This window comes from Drosophila pseudoobscura, chromosome 2 (assembly GCF_009870125.1).
Source record: "Drosophila pseudoobscura strain MV-25-SWS-2005 chromosome 2, UCI_Dpse_MV25, whole genome shotgun sequence".
Taxonomy (NCBI): Eukaryota; Metazoa; Arthropoda; class Insecta; order Diptera; family Drosophilidae; genus Drosophila; species Drosophila pseudoobscura.
Window position 1 is genome coordinate 30,588,517 of NC_046679.1, and position 19,063 is coordinate 30,607,579.

General features: G+C 37.3%; 2 protein-coding genes across 19 annotated transcripts in view; both read left to right on the top strand.

The window, feature by feature from the left end:
- The window catches only part of LOC4803261 (IDLSRF-like peptide), a 45,904-nt gene extending 33,821 nt beyond the window's left edge, over positions 1-12,083 (top strand). The window contains exons 4-5 of the mRNA XM_001359996.4: positions 6,283-6,481; positions 9,949-12,083. Coding sequence (XP_001360033.4) covers positions 6,283-6,481; positions 9,949-10,096 — 347 coding nt within the window. The 3' untranslated portion in view covers positions 10,097-12,083. The remainder of the gene's footprint in view (positions 1-6,282; positions 6,482-9,948) is intronic.
- A 1,846-nt stretch (positions 12,084-13,929) lies between these two features.
- Dys (Dystrophin) overlaps positions 13,930-19,063 on the top strand; it is a 177,817-nt gene continuing 172,683 nt past the window's right edge. For 4 of the 18 annotated variants that reach the window (XM_033381406.1, XM_002138046.4, XM_015182892.2 and 1 more), the window contains exon 1: positions 13,943-14,570. In XM_033381406.1, the coding sequence (XP_033237297.1) occupies positions 14,453-14,570 (118 nt within the window). In that variant the 5' untranslated portion in view covers positions 13,943-14,452. Of the gene's footprint in view, positions 14,571-15,544; positions 15,760-17,422; positions 17,828-19,063 lie in introns of those variants that run through there. The other 14 variants (XM_015182894.2, XM_015182898.2, XM_015182900.2 and 11 more) reach the window with 9 other exon arrangements.

The window sequence follows — 19,063 nt, forward strand, 5'->3', positions numbered from 1 at the left end:
AACTGAGCCTTAATTTTATACAAGAAAAAAAAAAACATTTTTTCCTTTCCACATTGAAGGATCAAGGTACATCGTAATACAACTTGGAATAGTTATTCCATAAATTAATTTCAATTATAAATGTATGTATGTACGAGTATGTAAATCGGAAAAAAAAACTTCATTAAATGTCCAATAGGGCAAAATTTTTGGACCATCTTTTCGGGGTAAACGGTAAAATAAAACTTGGAATAGGTATCCCATAAATTAAGTTCTCTTATTTATGTATATATGTATTGTTGACCCATCTTTTCGGGGTATATTGTTGCATACATTTTCACGGTGCTGGTGATAAAAAGTTTGAAAATGATAATTCACGTAGGGGCGTGTTCCAGGGTATACAGAGAAGCAGTAATATTGTAAACTTGTGAGCCCCCCAACGAGTGGGCACTCCACCACTACGGCTGCGCTCCTCTAACGGGTCGACGAGGCGATGCTCTACATAAAGACGATTTTTGTTACGTCGCCACACCGCTTTGCCTGCCCCTGGTCGTGGATGCAGGGCCGGTGTCGCTTACGCTGCTGGTCAGGGTTTGCCGGGACCTGGGCTGCCACAACTTCTGGCACCTCTCCTGGCACAACTTCTGGCACCTCTGCTGATACCACTCCGTGCCTCAATCCTTGCAACACGGCGGACACCATTTCTGGATCTATATCAGGAGCAACACTAACAGGATGAGACCTTCCAGGGACCGTAGTGAAAGACATGATCTGAAAAAAATTAAATTAAATAAAAAAGAATACATTAAACAGCCAGCCATGGGAGGGGGTAGTAAATAATTTAAAGTTCATTTTAGGAACACACACACACACGGACGCAATGACATGCGTCTGATGCCTACAAAGAAACACGCAAAAAAGGTACACACACAAACACAAATGAGTAAAGACATACATATGAAAAAAAAACACATACAACCGACAATAAGTAAATTAAATGCTTTACTGAAACATTATTCATGTAAATCAAACTGCAACAAAACAACAACACGAGACAGATATGATGAACACAAAAGGAATTACATGTGAGCAAAAGCGCTCGCGATCAAGCAAAATCTTCGTATAAACTAGTCGGGAGAAGCAGATGAAGAAAAGGAGAAGAGAAAACACACACTCGCAGACAACACGCAGCACATTGTAAAATACGCACACACATGGAAAGGCAAACGGTAAAAAGGCAAGGAGAAGGCACGAAAAAATAAAACGCGTGGTTTTTCAATTGGATTTTCACGGCTCAATATTTGTTTGATCCAAAAACACATTTCCGAAATTAAACATTTAGAGACATTGAAAACGCATAATTTCACCGTTTAGTACACTTCACTAAAAGCTGAGCGGCACTCACACGCGGAATGGGAAGAATGGAAGAAACGCGAAACGAAAGCCGGCAGGCGGGGACGGGGAAAAGACGCACGAAAGCGTACGTGCTAGGTACACACACACACCAACACACACTCACCCGCAAAATGACAGGCGTCTCGTCCGCTCCGCAACGAAAACTGAAACTTATTATATTTAAGAAGATTTGCAATCAAAAATCAGTACACAAGTCTGCCATGGAAAATTCTAGGGAGTCTCACACACACACACACACAACAAGGCTTCTATGCCACAGTCAGGACAAAAGCACAAAACCCAACAACAAAACCAACTTAAGTAAATGCTTAAATGAATATTGTTCAGGGTGTGTTATAACTTACTTGCTCGCAAACAATTATTTCAGAATTTCGCTAAAAAATGTATAGACGCCACACGTTGGTTGAAAAATTTTAAGAGAACCGATGTGCAGACCAGCCAAGATGAAGCCTTAATCGATAGTAATCGATATGGGTAAGGTTTCTTTTTGGTATTTTGTCGCCACGTGGAGAACTATGGATTGTAGTGCTGGGTAAAGATCGTTCATTTTACTGAACAAGTTCGTTCGTTCATTTTCATGCAGTGAACTAATTTGTTCTTTTAGTTCGTTCCTTTTTGTTCATCTTAACCATTCTTTTTTGTTCATTTTTATTTTTTGTTCAACAATGAACTAAAAGGAACAAACGAAAACGGCCGCAGTATTTTGCCGTAGTGGCCATACGAGTATGGTCACACAGAAACGCTTCTTGCCTTTATCATGAGCATCCTGAGACCAACGAACTTTGGAAGCACAACCAGCCTAAGCATATAAATCCGATCACCCACTTGCCATACTTTCTAGCACTGATATCTTTTGATTATTTTCCACAGACCCTCATTGCGAAATGGCTGTAATATGTCTTCTATAATTTGGAGAGCCGTTTTTCTGCATATAATTAATTTATAATATCAAAAATTTGTACAAAAATATTGAATTAAAATTGAATATTAGCTTGTTCAGAAGAGGGCGTTCTGGGATGGGGGATCTGTGGACCTATTTGATGATTTCTTAATATTTGTTTTTGTTTCTTCCTTTTTTCTTTTAATATCGTTTATTGGAACCTCAATCGCCACCTTTGCCGCCATCTCGACCTCCGCCTCCACCTCCACCTCCGGAACCTCCATCGCCACCTTTTCCACCTCGCCCGGATCCACCATCTTTTCCATCCTTTCCATCTTGACTTTTCTTGCCATCTTCTTTGGTTTTCGGATCATCTTTACTTTCTTTCTGGTTGCCTCCTCCCTCTCCCCCCTTTCCGCCTTTGGCCCCACCCCCATCGCCACCTTTTCCACCACTTCCGGATCCGCCATCTTCTCCATCCTTTCCATCTTTTCCACGTCGCTGATCGTTCTCTTTTTCTTGACTTTTCTTGTCATCTTTGGCTTTCGGATCATCTTTACTTTCTTTGTTGCTGCCTCCTCCGTCACCGCCCTTTCCGCCTCTGCCCCCTCCTCCGCCACCGCCACCACCCCCCTTTCCGCCATGGCCGCCGTCGCCTCCTGTTCCACTGCCTCCAGCGATGACACGACGATTACTTTCCTCAAGCGGATTAGACATTTTCTTACTGTATAATTTAGAGATTTTCAAACAAATATTTTGCGGTGAATTCCAATGAATTTATAAATTAAGTTCCATTTTCTCTAAGCATGATTATATTTTTTAATATTTTCCACAACATAAGTGGATTTTTTAATCTTACTCGATTTTAGATTAGGCTTCATCACGAATCATGCGGCATCACGCATCACGCTTCATCACCCTCCAACCGGTTTCCGTTTTTGCTTCAAAAGATTTGATCCATTTTTTTGGTATTTCTGACATTGAGTTCTTGGTGTTTTTATTCAAAATAATTTTGAAGGGATATGTTAGGGTATTATCTAATATATCATTTCATGTGGGACTCCTGATTGCCATGTAAAAGTGAAAGTAAATGCACAAAAAGTGGAAGAGAAGTCAAAGAAATTTGCAAGGAAAAGTATGGCAAAAATTTCTGAAAAATGTATTCAAGAAAAAAGCAACAATTGGGGTCTTAAAACTAATAAAAATTCCAGAAAACTTAGCCAATATAAATATTTATAAAGTTCCAGTAAAGAAAATGACCTCCCACATCAAAGGAAAAGAGTATCTCCAAAAATAAAATGGAATAATTATCCCATAAATGAATTTCTCTCATATATGCAAATCGGAAAAAAAACCCCTTTATTAAAAGTCCACTCAGGCCACGTTTTTGGACCATCTTTTAGGGGTATGTTTTTTAACGTAAAATTGCAATAAAAAACCATTCGACTGAAACCTTTGAACACACTGCACTCGAATACCCATACCCCGGGGGAAATTAGCATAATTTTGCATACATTTTATCGGGGCTAACAACAGCGGACAAAAAAGTTTAAAAATGTTAACCCACGCAATGGTAGAGGGGGAGGAGTGTGGATGCCGCAGCGGAATTGCGACGTAGGACTTTAATCTAAACGACTGATATACCTCCGAGTGGAGTGGAATATGTAACAAGTTAAAGGCAAACAACAGGCGACAATCCAAATGTCCCACAGCACGGAGAGCACGAAGAGCCCTTCCTTCCATGGCAATGGGCCCAAAGAGCTGGATTCCCCTCCTCTCATGCTAGCCATTTTTCCTCACATGCTACTGGTATCCCTTTCTTCTCTCACATGCTACTGGTATTCCCTTTGCCTCTCTAATGCTACTGGTATTCCCTTTGCCTCTCTCATGCTACTGGTACCCCCTTCGCTACTGGGTCATCCCTGGCCGTGTATACAATACATGACGGTACAGAAGCTCATGTACGCGACACAACAGGAAAAAGTATGCATGGGAAGGATATGCATAGGCTTTCGATAGATAAGGCTGGCAGATATCCTTTAGTAAGAGATCAGCCTTAGAATAACTATTTTGAAATAAAAGCCAACAATTTGTACTGTGAAAAGGTAGTATCTTGATGAAAGTTGGTCTTTAGATGGAAATAGTCATTGGATCTTGATGAAAGTTGGTATTAGGAGTGGTAACCATTTCAAGTAGCCATATATCAAATTACAGCGACAACTGTAGGACCTAGTACCATTTTGGTAGCTTAATAAACCATAACTATTCGTAAGAGTAGGTAGATAATGACTTCATGAACTGATATATAACATTTTAGCACTGTAGCTTAAGATTTGTCGAAATCATAAGCATTTTTGTACCTTCAAAGACACTTTTAAGATCTCTTGTTAATCCCAAGAACTAGATAATTATGTGAAAAATCAAAGAAAAAAGCTCTACCGATCGTTGAAAGATTTCTATACTTTTTGCTGAAAGATCATCCTCTACCATTCTCTACCAGATACAGGGTATCCTTACTATCCAAACTCCCACAGGATATGGGTAAAAGAAACGACGACCGAACGAGAGGGAAAACGGTTTGCGAACATCGCCATTTGCATAACAAATAAAGCCAGTAACTGAATCAACACACACACTCGAGCAGTGGATAGAGCATAGATTGAGGAGCAGGAGCGGGAGGGAGGGCGGATACGTGTCCTTGCAGCCATTAAAAATGCCAGCATATGTGTGCGAGTACAGGCTCACCCATGGGTTAACAAGTGCAGTCAGCGGGTTAAAAACAGCGACGCCCAAGCACTGTAAAGTCTGCCCTTTGTGCATGACTGACTGACGTGATGGACGAGCGCCCCACCACCTGAATGACAGACTGGAGGGACGGCTACTCTACGACCTAAATGGCAGACAGAGTGACTGACTGACTGACTGACAGACAGACAGAGCGACCCATAGAATGACCCATAAATATTTGGTTGTGCAACAGAAAGAATAAATAAAGAAATACAAAAGAAACCATGAAAAATATACTACCGAAAAATTGTAAGGAAATAAAAGAAAAACTTTATGCAGCAAAAGCATAAAAAGGAATGCAAAAAATACCTCTCCTTAATGCCACAGAAAATTCTCAAAAATTGGGGGAATTCCCAGAACACAATCATGCACCCATTTCCACATCTCAAGTCTCTAGAAAACTTTAAAATTTCCTGTATAAGTCACATATCTTTGGTTTGTGCTTTTTTATAGCCCTTTTAAATATTTAGAATGCTTTAGCTTTGTCCGAAAATATCAAATCTCAAAGGAGTACAGTCCTTGAATTATTAAGAGCCAAAAATTTCATATGCAAGCATGTGGCAGAAAAATGAGAGGCAGGGACAACACTGATGTAACTAAAGTCTACTATTAATATTAATGCTTAGGAAGTTCTGAGAAATTTATCTTGCAAAAATATATGTGTCATAAAGGCAGATGAGTCCTTAAGATAAATATGAATTTATTATTTAATAACTGTTGCTACTAAAAAAACTTGTAAAAAGGAGACATGTGTTGTAGGAAATTCTTAGAAATATATGTAATGCATTTAGGAGTGCTTTATCTGATATTCATGGAAGATTTACTGAGACTAAAGCTACTTTAAAATAACGTAAAGGTTCCATAAATTTTCTGTGAATTTCCAAGAGTTTCAGGACAGGCTTTAAAAATATACTTTCCGCTTGGATAATTCCATTTTAATTAGTTGTAAAAACAAATCTATAATTACAGATAAATAACAGCACAGAAATTAATTAATTATACATTTTTTGAAGCATATTTCTACTTTTACAATGCCATTCGTTTATTAATTAGTCAACAAAATAATGACCTGTCCAAACGATGATGCTTCTTAATGAATAAAATCAATTAAATTGTGAATGGCATTAATGCAAAAAGCTGCTGGGCAATTCTTGGATTATTAATTGAAATCATAAATCCGCTTTCAACACAGACAAATATCTGTTTATTCTTTTTTACAGCCAAACGACCACCGGTGGAGGAGACGGCATCCTTCCTTCAGAGCCTGATTGCATCGCATGGACCCAACTATTTGGAGAAGCTTTTTGGCAGCAAGGCCCGAGATGCCCTTTCCCCTCTGGGCGGCGTGGACAAGGTGGCCATCGCTTTGAGTGAATCGCAAACGATTGAGGACTTTGGTGCCGCCCTTCGACTAATGAGGTGAGTGATTCCAGTTCCAGGGTTCTGCTTGTGGCTTGGGGCTGCAATTTGTGTGGACACAAAAAACCCCTTAAGCATAAAGATACGAGTGTTTTGTCCTCCCCTATTTTTTGTTTTGGTCATACATAATTCTAATCCCTGTTCAAGTAAAACTTTTTGGCATAACCCCAAGCTATGGGAATCCTTTTATTCCTGTAAAACTATCCACAGAACAACGTGCTCCCCCCACCCCTAGCATTTCGGTGTCCTTGTCCTTGTCCTTGTCCCATGAATTATCTCTGGGTCCTTTCTGGGTGCTTTGTTATTTGTGTGGCTGCTGCTGGCACAATAACATTTTCAAGGGTTCAAGGCGACCCCAAAACACACACACAGAAAGTGTCATGAAATTTTCAAATATTTCATACATATTTATCATACTTTTTTCCCTCTTATTTTCTTATTTTCTCCATATTTTTTTTTGGCTGGCCTTTAGTTGGTGAAGAGCTGCTTTTGTGGAGCGTCTGCTCCAGCTCATGTAATTTATTTGGCTTTGTCCCAAGCAAACAAAGTATTTGTCATATCCTAATGAATTCAATTAGGAAATGTGGTAGGGGTATAAAGGTTCAGAGACAATCAGGGAAAGGCCTAGGGGATGGAGCATTTGAAGATGATATGAGTGGAATATCTCTCTATTATATACCAATGTTTTGGGTCGTCGTTGTGGCCCGATATTTTACTCATATCAGCGCGAGCCAGCGAGGCGAGTGAGCCAGGGGTTGGCGCACGAACGATGCGGGTGAGCAGGGGACACTACTCAGACTTTAGAGATTCTAGAGATCATTTTCTCCTATAAAATGCGGTACTTTTACTACCTTCAAATCTACGTTTTAAACGGCCTTCGTTCTTGTGCGAATCTCCATTCGCAACATGTTTTCCTAACTGCATTAATTATGCCCTGCCCCCTCCCAACGCCCACAAAACATATACACTCTCCCTCACGCATCTTTCATTTTGTTAAAAGATAAACAAAAGCTGAAATTTAATTAACAAAAATAACAAAAAAAGGGAGAGGGAGAGAGAGGCAGAGGCCCCCAAGAAAAACACAAACTGAAAGAAGAGAATTTTCATTAAATTAGTACAACAAAAACTAACCACAAAATGGGATGGGATGAGAGGGGCAGTGGGTTTGTGTGGGGGCAGGAGCTGGCAATAATAATAATAATAAAATTGTGAGGACCCCGACAGGAGGCCCCACTGACTGACTATGTACCAGGACTACGACCACCAGCCCGAGGGCCAGACAAAAGGACATGAAAATATTTGGCTTCACGCACATGTTGATAAATTAGCAAAACAACCCGTAAATGGATGAGGCACGTTGTTGCACGTCCGGTTTTTTACCTACGGTATTTTGGAGTTGGTTTATTTTGCCATTCACATGGTTCGTACAGGTTTACCTTGGCATTCATAGCATTTGTAGAGTTTTTTTTTCTGCCATTCACAATAGAAGAATGGCACAGAAGTGTATTTTGTCATTCACACAATTCGCATAGGTAATTTTGCCAATCACACTTTTCGCAATGGTTTTTTGTGCCATTCAAACTTTTCGCAAAAAGTTTTTGTTCCACTCAGACTATTCGCATAGGTATATTTTGTTATTCTTACAATTTTCATTAGAACATTTTGCCATTCACACCATTCGGAGAACTATATTTTGGCATTCACTCCATTTGAATAAATAATTTTACCATTCACACAATTCGGACAGATAAAAGAAAGCTATAAAAACTTGTATTTAATCATATCTGTCTTCTGTAAAATGAGTAAACGCAATAGTTTGCCTTTCTCTCAAAAAAGCGGCGGGAAAAAACGTATTGTGCAACAAAACCTTAGAAAAACAGCTGAAAAACAAAGTAAGATATAGTAAGAGGAAGAGACGTAGCAGGACCTCACGTAGGTGTTGGCTGTCTGGCCCCTCACGCCATCTTTTTCCCTTTCCTTTGGTATTTTTATACAATTTCATCAACGCAATTAATCGTCCAAGTGTCATAATGTCATTCTCCAAGAGGGAAAAAGATAGCAATGCAAAGAAAGAGAAAGAGGGCAGTGGATGAATGAACCCTAGAAGACAAAACCAAACCCGAATCCGAAACCCCAAACTCGAAAACTCGAACCACAAGACACGCACACGAATTTTATTAATGTGCATCTGCCTTGCTCGTTCCCTTTCTGCCTCTTACTCTCTGTGGCTATCTCTATCTTACTGTGACTCCTTCTCTGTCTCTCTTTTCCACTTACTTGTTAATTATGTTGATGATAACGAAGTTCATCCAGCAAAACAAGCAACAAGAAACATAAGAAAAAGGATGCCTAGATCGAAAAGTGCACACTCTTTTAGCTATTAATAGTATAGAAAAGATTGTCCGATTTTTGTGAAATTTTAGATATATGTGTAAAAAAAACATATTCTACGTCAATCTCCAAAGTTTCATTAGTTTACGTTCAAAAATAAAGAAGTTATCCCCGAAAATAGATCAACATCTCTATTACAACTCATATCCTCCCTCTGTAAGGGTATAAAAAATACTTTGGGGAGTACCATAGATAACGAGAAAAGGGTGTGAGGCTATAGGGTGGATATGGTGGTGCCACAGAGCCAACAAACAACAGCTAGAAGCAACAGCAGGAATGGTTGCACGATACCTGCAGGGATTAATTAAGCAAAGCGTATAATTTGAAGCTCGCCGCAGCAAAGCTTAAACTTGTCTCCATGTTTGAGGGTGTGTGTGTGTGTGTGTGTACATGTGGTCTGTATGTGTGTGGGGGTGGGGCAGAGTAGCTTTGGCTTACTTTATAAGTTATACCATTAGGCAGGGGGTGGTACAGTTGAAAGAACATTGGTACGAGAGCAAGAGAACATGGGGTAAAAAGTTTGACTTGAAAATAATAAAAGTTTTTAAATAGGGTATGTTTATAGTCAATTGAAGACTATAAATGAATCAAAAAGGGTATTCAAAAACGTTTAGGGTATTCATGAACCTCGAAATGGTGTTTTAAATGCATAGCGCGGCGTGCAGCAGCACTCCTCGGCCTATGGAATGAGTCTCTGCTGCACAAGTGAGCTTCGACGGGGTTTTGCTTATGCCATTTTGATGATGAAATGTCCACGGCACTAGTTTCCAATATGATCTTTCATCAACATCGATTCTAAGGATAATACTAGCTTCAAGCAACTTCTGATGTTTCCGCCCTTCAAGCCAAGGATTCCCCCTATTTAAAGACCCTTCAAGCCACTCTTCGACCTCAAGCCACTGTAACATCTTGGTTTTGCCCCTCAAGGATAAACCCCAACTAAATGCCCCTCTGCGAATGGCACCCGCCTTTACTTTTCTTTGGCTTAAGACATTTACCAGAGAGAAAAACTTCATTTAAGTTGTGCAATTAATCTGGAAAGAAAATAATGAAAATAAATGCCATTTTCTTTGCAGATCCGATTTGGAACACTTGCGCTCCGTATTCATGGCTGTGGAGAACGGGGATCTGGGTATGCTGAAATCGCTGGGCATCAAGGACTCGGAACTGGGGGATGTGAAATTCTTCTTGGAGAAGCTGGTGAATACCGGCTTCCTTGACTGAGTAGCGCCAGATCCGGCTTCTGGATTTTATTATGCCCATGCACAGCCCATCAGTCCTAATTTCTATTCGTATTTGGGTACGCCCTATGATAATTACAATTATTAAATGCGAATGCACTCACCGAAACACCCAACAACCACTCACCACAACACTCATTTTCATTCCCATGCCATTAGATATTTTCTCAAACTATCTATCTGCTTTCTGATTACTCTCTTCTCTCTTAAATCTCAATTTTCCTTTCCTTTGCTATAATTTTTTTAATTTTCCAAAACTATTTTATATTAAAACAACAAAAAAACCAAAAATCAAACAAAACCAAAAACTAAAAAAAAAATTGCAAAAAAGCCACCCAAAAAAAATTATAAAAAAAAAAGAAATTTAAAGATGTTAAAAATAGAAGAACAAATTCGGCTGCTTTCTCTTAAAATTTCAGCGCTTTTTCCTACACTTTCTCCTCGACTTTCTCTCTCTGAATATTTGTTGCATTTTCCATTGACGATCTATACATTTATTTTTGAGAAAATCAGTGCGCAAATTTCAGTAAAAGAAAAACAAAACAACAAAAATCCTTCATGAGAACTAAATACCAAAAAAGAATAAAATATGGAAGCAGGATCGTTTGGCAAAAAAAGGAAAAACTTAAAGTAAAAACTATGAAAAAAAACTACAAAAAAAAATACAAAGAAAACAAAAAATACCTTTCTGAAACATATATACCATATATATTGAATATATTGATTTTTATTGATGTATATGTAATAGTGTTTCAAGGCTTCTTAGATCCGTAAAGTAAACCGATGATCACTTATGGTATTCACGAAACTAAAGTCCCTAAATGAGCAAAAAGGAAACCTCAATGCAAAAGACCTTCAGTAAAGAACCTTCCACTACAGAATCTTCTATGAACTTTTATTCACTCTTTTTTCCAAAATCTTAAACTAATATTAAAACTTGACAAATTTCTTTAGTTTTTAGTGTTTAAAAAAGTAGAAGAAAAAGCCCTGCAGCTAATCTACTAACCCCCCAAACAAAATAGTATGAGAAATACGAATATATTACGATATCTAGGTAGATATATATCCCATATAGTATATCCAAATGTCGAGCTACTGTGCAAAAAATGGAGGGGAAAAGGGAAAAACACATTACGGAAACCGTTTTGAGTTGCATAATTCACGAGATAAAATATATTTATGTGTGTCTAAAAAATATAATAAACGAAAACTTACGAATATATATTCCATAAAAAACTCAAACTTTACTCAAATTCTTAACAAACATATTTCTTAGAAAAAAAAAACATTACAGAAAAAACCCCGACAATTTGTAACCAAAATGAGATTCGAACCGTATTTTGAGAGCCAATTTCTGTTCAACCAAAAACTGACCCAAAAACATTTGGAAACTAACTTGAAGAAAATTATACAGAAATTGGTTCTCAAAAAAAAACACACTCACACAAAACACTTTTCTTTCTAGTTCTAAGAAAAGTCTATTATTCCTTAAAATTATTTCAAAAATGGAGCACGGAATTGTTGAAAAGAAAACTATAAAACAATGGAAAACAGAAAATTTGAGTAAAGTGAGGATTAGAAAACGAAACCCAACGTTGAAATGGAAATGGAAGGAAAATTTTAATGGAGTTATAAGTACCTTGAATTAGCTGATAGATCAGAACCACTAAAGTTATTTATTCGAGAAAACTTTTTATCAAATATAGTTGTCTATTAAATAATATTTATAAAAAATACTTAATCAAATAAAACACTTAAGCAAATCAAGAGTAACTATTACCAGAAGAAAGAACCGATTAAAACTGATCCATTGAAATATATATACATGATATATATGGTATATACGAATGTTAAAGGCCCCATGTAAATAAAGAGAAGACAAACTACGAAATTCCATAATCGATGCAAATGATTTAAGAATGGAAAACCGAAGGAAAAGCTGAAGGAAACCGAAGAAAACCACAAAAAAACCGAAAAAAACCAAAAGTGATAATTTTGTGTTTTTTCTTTGGTTTATTTTCAACTTAATTGAAACTTAAAATAAACTATAAAAAAGCAAAGATGAAAATCTACAAAAAATAAATGTTTTTTCTTTGTGAATATTTTTGAACAATTTTTAAAAAATATATACAATACAAATTGTAAGCCACGGAAAAACTATATCGCAAAACATATCAGCAGATCTGATCAGATCAAGAAAATTATATGGTAATACAAAATATATGCAAACATATCAAGTAAAAAACACAAACAACAAAAAACATATCAAATATGAAGTGGAAAAAAGATGAAGAAAAACTTAAAAATCAAATAAAATTAAGCGAAATACGAATATATTTATGAGTAAAAAATACACCAACGGAGATTTCTTAATCAACAATTTTTATTAGATTAGATTCATAATTTCTAATGATTTTTGTATTAGTTTTTGTTCTTTATAAAACATTTGTAACTTGTTTCAGGGTTTTAAACCAAAACTGACCCATTGAACTCTTAAAATCCTGAAACAATTCTACAAAAATTTACCAGAAATATAATTTGTAATACAAAAACAAAAAACATAAAACTTAACAGCTTTTTAATTTATAATTTAAGATTTCTATTTACTTTTCGAATGATTTCCCTTGACTTTAAGTTGCATGAAAAATTAGAAATGTTACCACCAAAACAAAAAACAGTAACAGATACACCAGAAAATAGTTGAAAAATATAGAAATATATACATACATATCTTAAAGAGGAAACACACACTAAAAACGTAGAATGCAGAAAATAGACAGATAGCAAAGAACAAGATACTACTCGTACTCCAAAAAAAGCAAACAAGAGACAAAATTGCTCTTCAAAAATCAAACAAAAAAAGGTATATTATATTCATAATTATATACGAAAATATACATACATACATTTAATGTTTGAAAATACACTACAAGAAGAACTACATACTATACAAGAAATCTATGTGTTATAGAAAATATAGATTACAATTCAACAACAAACAAACAAAACATTCAAGAAACCAACAGAACAGATGAAAAAACTAACTTAAATAAACATTTTTAACATTCCAATGAAGCTATTTCTTTGGTGTGCTGTTTTAAAAACAAAAAAACAAAAAAACGAAAACGAAATATGAAATTGTGTTTTTATTTGGGGAAAGGAATGGGAAAAATTCTCTGGTAAATTCACGTAACTTCGAAGAGAGACCTACATACAGTCCCTTTTGGTATTTGAATGGAAAATTATATTCCATTGGTAACTTTATGGAGAAATTATGGTTCACTCACTTAAGGGGATTTTTTATGACTTTTTCCTACCTGAAGAGACATTCTGCCTCCAAAGATAAGTCCCAGGTCTCTGGCATTTCCTATACAGATACGAATCATATTGAGGAAGTCATCTAGAGTCAGATATAGATAAAGACTTTAGACCCTCAACGCTCTATTTTCTCACCCCACAGTCGTAATATTTGTGTTTTTATTATACGACTGAAGTGCATTAATTAATTGAAGGAATTTTTTTTGGGGAAATACTAGGCGACGGTCGCATATCTTGACTTGTGTTCTACCTGAGCGATAAGATACATATACATACAATATATGTCTCTCTCCATCTCTTTCCAGCGATTACTTTCGCTGGAGAGGGAGCTACAGATAGCACGCGCCGCTCCTCTCACTGCAAATACGAATACGACATGGAATGAATGTCTTTATATTCTAATCAGAGAACCTAGAATGTAGATTTGTTGTTGCCGATAGCCATTATTTGCTCTTGATTAGCCAGAAAAAACTCTGCCTCTCTGGGTTCTATGGAGAGACCTTAGTCGTGTTTTATTCGGAAGTCGGTGCGGAAGGTCTCGAAGAGTCGTCTGCGATTCGGTTTTTTGGGTACGGGCAATCCCTTAAGTGGTTTCCACTTAACATATTAGAAGAAACCTCATAAAGATAGTGCAATTTTGTGGATGGAATCATTTTTCTATATTCCCTTAAGTGCCTGTGACTCCATACGATTCGGTTACGTATAGTAATACCAATAAATATCATCAATTTCGATGGCCAGACTGCTTGGGAGTACCCTTGAGGACTTCTCATCTATTGCAATCTCCTTATCCGACTTGTGATAATGCAATTTTGGGAAATATTCACCTGCTGATATCGTATATTTCACTGGTGCCTAAAAGTTTGCTATAGTGCTAGAGCTCCTCCAATAAATTGCCGAAATCCCAACTGAAAAAGTGAATAAGAATTCCCCAAAAAGTGTTCTAGAAAGTGACCTTTGGGTCATACAAAAAGTGAACCATAATTCCCAAAGAAAAATTAATCTATAAGTTCCTGAAAAAATGCACAATGCCAGCGATTATGATTCGGTTTACAGCGAAGAGGATTACCAGAACACCGTCCAAGGAGCCATAACACCTCCACTGATGGACTACGAAGAGTTCCGAGTGAAAACCATGGGTAAGAAGTCTCTGACTACAGGGTATTACCGTCTCTCGGGGACGTCTAACCCCTTATCTAGTGTTTGTTATGGGATTTTCTACCCACGAATTCTGTTCAAGATATGAGAACTTTGATAAAATGCCATTGCGGAACGAAATTTTTTGCGAATCGGGGTGTAGATCTACAAAAACAGTAGCGGAGGCGGTATATTTTCTGAGGGGTGTCGAAAATCATTAAAAAAATATAAGTAAAACTCCATAAATACCTTATTTACAGAGTATTCCAGGGTCGTGATAGTATAGACCTTAATGTTTACATCACAGACCCATATCTTGACCCTTTAAAGCCCATCGTTTATTGATAATAATTAATTAAGCCCATCAATTCTCACTTTAATTAAAATGAAGGCCACAATTCCAATCAGAGCGATCATTTGATCTCTTCAATTTATTCCCAGTCGATTCCACTCTCTTACAAACTCCTCTCTCTCTCGCACTCTCTTTCTGATACAAATGGAAATGAAACATTTAGAGCGCGCTCTCTCTTAATCGGTAAGACTCATTCCAATTACAAGCTAGATTCTAAAAATATATACCAAAATTGGCTAAAATCGAAAATAAATAAGCTTACCTATGCATTTGTAAAATGTTGTAATAAATTCCACTAAATAAAAGCTATTTTACGACAAGCAAAGTTCCAATCGGACGCCTACTCACTACTGCGCTGGCGCGCGCGAGCAACGAGAACGATTAACCTATTATACGCCAAGGGGGTATTTCAATTTTCCACCGAAAATACTGACAATTTAATCATTTTAGCGCAGTTCAGGTGAAAGACATCGTGGTTTTTTTAAAGTTCAGAGGAAATATGACATGGATCTACAAGAAGAATTAACAATCGCTAATATTTTCCGTCATTTACCTCATGTAGTTGAAGTATTTAAATAGAGGGGGCTTAAGTGGGTTAAGTATAGTGCTGGTAAGGAACCAAAATTGAAACAAAAACAATAGTAACAGGAAAACAAGTCAAGTGTTTAAAATAAGCCGCTCGCGCGCGCGCGCAACAACAAGTTTTTCCTTAGCTCCGATCGAACGAACGAAAGACAACAAGCAACTCCAATAAGAAGTGCCAAAAGATAGCTATTGGCTATAAAGAGTGTGTGCTATTAACAAAATAATAAAATTTAATCATAATTAAAAGCGTGAAGGTAAAACAGTGCAAAATAGAATGAAAAAGAGGTGAAAAAGTAATACAAAATCGAACTACAGCCAAAAAAATACAGCAAAGCTGACGACAGCCAGCAGCAAGTTCAAGGTGTACGCGCGTGTGTGTGTGTATGTATGAGCAACAAGTTGTTTGAATGCAAAAATTTATCATAATTTTGATTGAAATGCAAACAAAAAGTATGCATAGTGTTGTTGACTAAAGAATTATAATAATTTCAAGTGATTGTGCGGCTTTAATTCGAGTTTTATTTAACTCTTTTTCTCACGCATTCACTAATACCAATGCAAGGGCCGCTGCCTGATTCTTTGACTCACAAATTGCCCGCGACAGCAGCGGCACAGATAGAGAGCCACAAGAACAGCAAGATCAAAGTATATTAAAACAAAGGTGGGGTAGTGTGAGAGTGTGGTCTCTACCAAAGTGCTTTGGAACGTGTCCACCCATATGTGCGTGTATGTGAGAGGATGACAAAAAATAGGCCACCCACAAAGCGGCACTGCCTTCATTTTAATATACCTTGTGTAAGACCCGGCAGAGACACCAAAACCAGTAACAGAAAGCGCGACAGAGATAGTGGCAGAGACACAGTAGGAGCGATAGAGATAGCAGCAATAAGAACACAACGCAGGAAAAACAGTAGAAAGAGAGGCGGCAGAGAGAGCGCAACAGCGTCAAAGCAGAAACAAAACTGTTGTCTTATTGTACCCTTTGCCAACGGCATGATGGTTTTCACCAACAATATAAGCCATACTGAACATAAAGGAATTTCCGATCCTAAGAAATATATTCTTGCTCATCTTGCTTGGTCGTTTGTCTGTTTTCTATTCAAACTGGTACCATAGTTCCAATGCTCTCCATCTCTCATATAAGTACGATCGATCTACAAGGGTATCCAAAGCTTCGACCCCGCAAAGCTTGACTTCTTTTTGTGTTCAACCATTCCATTCGTTTCATTTCTGGTTTTCGCTTTTCAATGCATCCGATCGGTTCATTTGTTGCCAACGTTCCCGCCGCTGAAAGTCGAACCGGTGTTTGTTTTGTAATTGAGAGAGTGATAGAGTGAGAGAGCGAGAGAGAGAGAGAGCCACCTGTGTGAATCTTCGATAAGCAGTGAGTGCGGGAGGTGGAGGAGGCCAATGGGAACGGGATAGCTAGCTAAAACGAAACTGATAAAGTGAAAAAAAGAGAATACATGCAAAAACAAACAACAAAACTGATTAAAAAAACGGAATACGAAAAATATGTTGATGTTTCTGGCTCGTTTAACGGTAGTTTGTTGTTTTTTTTTTCTGTTTTGGTTTGTTTGTGTTTTGCCTCGCGCTCTGCTCTGCTCTCCTCTCTTCTTCACTCCTTCTGCTATCTGCTCGTTTCGTTCCCCTATTTGCTTTGGATTTTGTTTATTTTGTGTTTGCGCGTGCGCAAAAGTTTTTTCTTCGTGGGAAAAATAACACAAAAGGAAATAGAAAAGCAAACCAAAAGGGAAGAAGAAAAAGAGAGAGATGGGGAGAGGGATACTGGAGGAGTTGGAGACCGATCTCTGCTATACAGACAAAAACACTGCCATCGCCGCGCCGTAAATTACTCCAAAAATCAATTATACATTTTTTTTTAAGAGTACAACTGCTACAGGTGTCACTTTTTAGTCATCTTTATTGTAGAGTTTCTTTGGCGCACCTTCGTTTTAAAGCGAATTTTAATTATAGCGAAAATACTACGTCAGAAAGTCAACGCGAGAATCGCGAGAATAAAAAGTGTAAAAGGTGTTAAAGCAACGAAATGGAGTAGCTGTATCAGTGGCCCTTCGATACGACGGTCCCATTACGACACATTCCACGAATCCCTCCGAGATATAAAAAAGCGAATGTGTGTGTGTTTTCCATTGTGGATACAACGATACCGAACCGACCCGAACCTTAAGAAGCATTTAATTTTGTGATTTTTGTGTGTGATCTTTTAATCTATAAAACGAAACGAAAGCTGAAACGATTTTTTAGGAATACGGCGATTTTTAAAGTATTAAGCAAATATGGAACCTGGAATTTTAATTGGTAAGAAAATTGTAGATCTTTTTCAAGTGAATTTTATGATGTTTCTTGATTAAAGAAATTATTTATGATATGATATATGGGTATACATATATATATTACAGATATTGAAAGGTATTTTCTTTGTAAATGTTTCACTTCATACACACATATTTTTTGGGACATTTTCGTCTGATATTCTTTATTCCCAAAGTTCTCTTTCTGATGTTCATTTTTCCCAAAAAGAACTTCAATTATGATCTTTAATTGATGATCTTTTCCATGGATGATCTCTTTCCTTCAGAAGTGCCCCCAAAATTAACCCCAGCAACACTTCTGCTCCCCTCATGACACCATTTCGTGTCTCAGAAAATACTTTCTTTCAAGACATACCACATGTTTCTCTCTCAGATACAGATGCTCCACAGAGGCAGGGCAGCACACACCCAGTGCCCCCGAGCGGCACACACCCCATTCAGAATCGGAGAATCGAGAACCCAGAACAACAGATACAGATACTTTTATGAGTGCGCGGATCCGAGTATCTGTATATCGCTTTGGCGTTTCATTTGGTTAAGCATTTAATGATCGGCGGGGCAAAATGCAAAGCCAAAGCCAAAGCCAGAGTCCGGAGTGTGGGGCATGGGGCGTGGCGTAACCCGCACGCTCTTCTAATGAGAATCGAAACCACTTTAAAGTGGGGGAAAATGAGCGTCTCTATACCCTGTATGTAGCTGGATATTCCCATTCTATTCTGTTCAGATTCCATTCAAAGGAAAGGAATACTCAATATTCTGCTTTAGATCGCTAAAAACTATATATAAATATCAAGTCTTCCTTCCTTAAAAACACTCAAATCTCAAGATCTATAAGAGTTTAAGCAACGGTGTACGATTTTAAGGCTACCAGGAAAATAAAATCGGGGTTTCATTTCTGCTAAGGCTACTTTTACACCCTCTAAAAAGTAGTAAATGTAATAGAGCCCATTTTCTTAAAGATATTTCTATGAAAATTGTTATTATGGTAAAAATTACTATTGTCCAGAGTTCTGATTGATGACATTACTTTTAAGATATTTAAAGATCATAAAAATAATCATGATTTACAGTTCCCCCAAGGTTTCCAAAATATTTCAGCACCTAAAAAAAAGAAAAGATAATTTTACTTATATTAAATTCAAAAAAACTCTCTTTAAGGGGTATCCTCACAGTCTCAAGTCTCTTAAAATCATTCTAATTTGTGTTATTTTTTGTGTGTGTT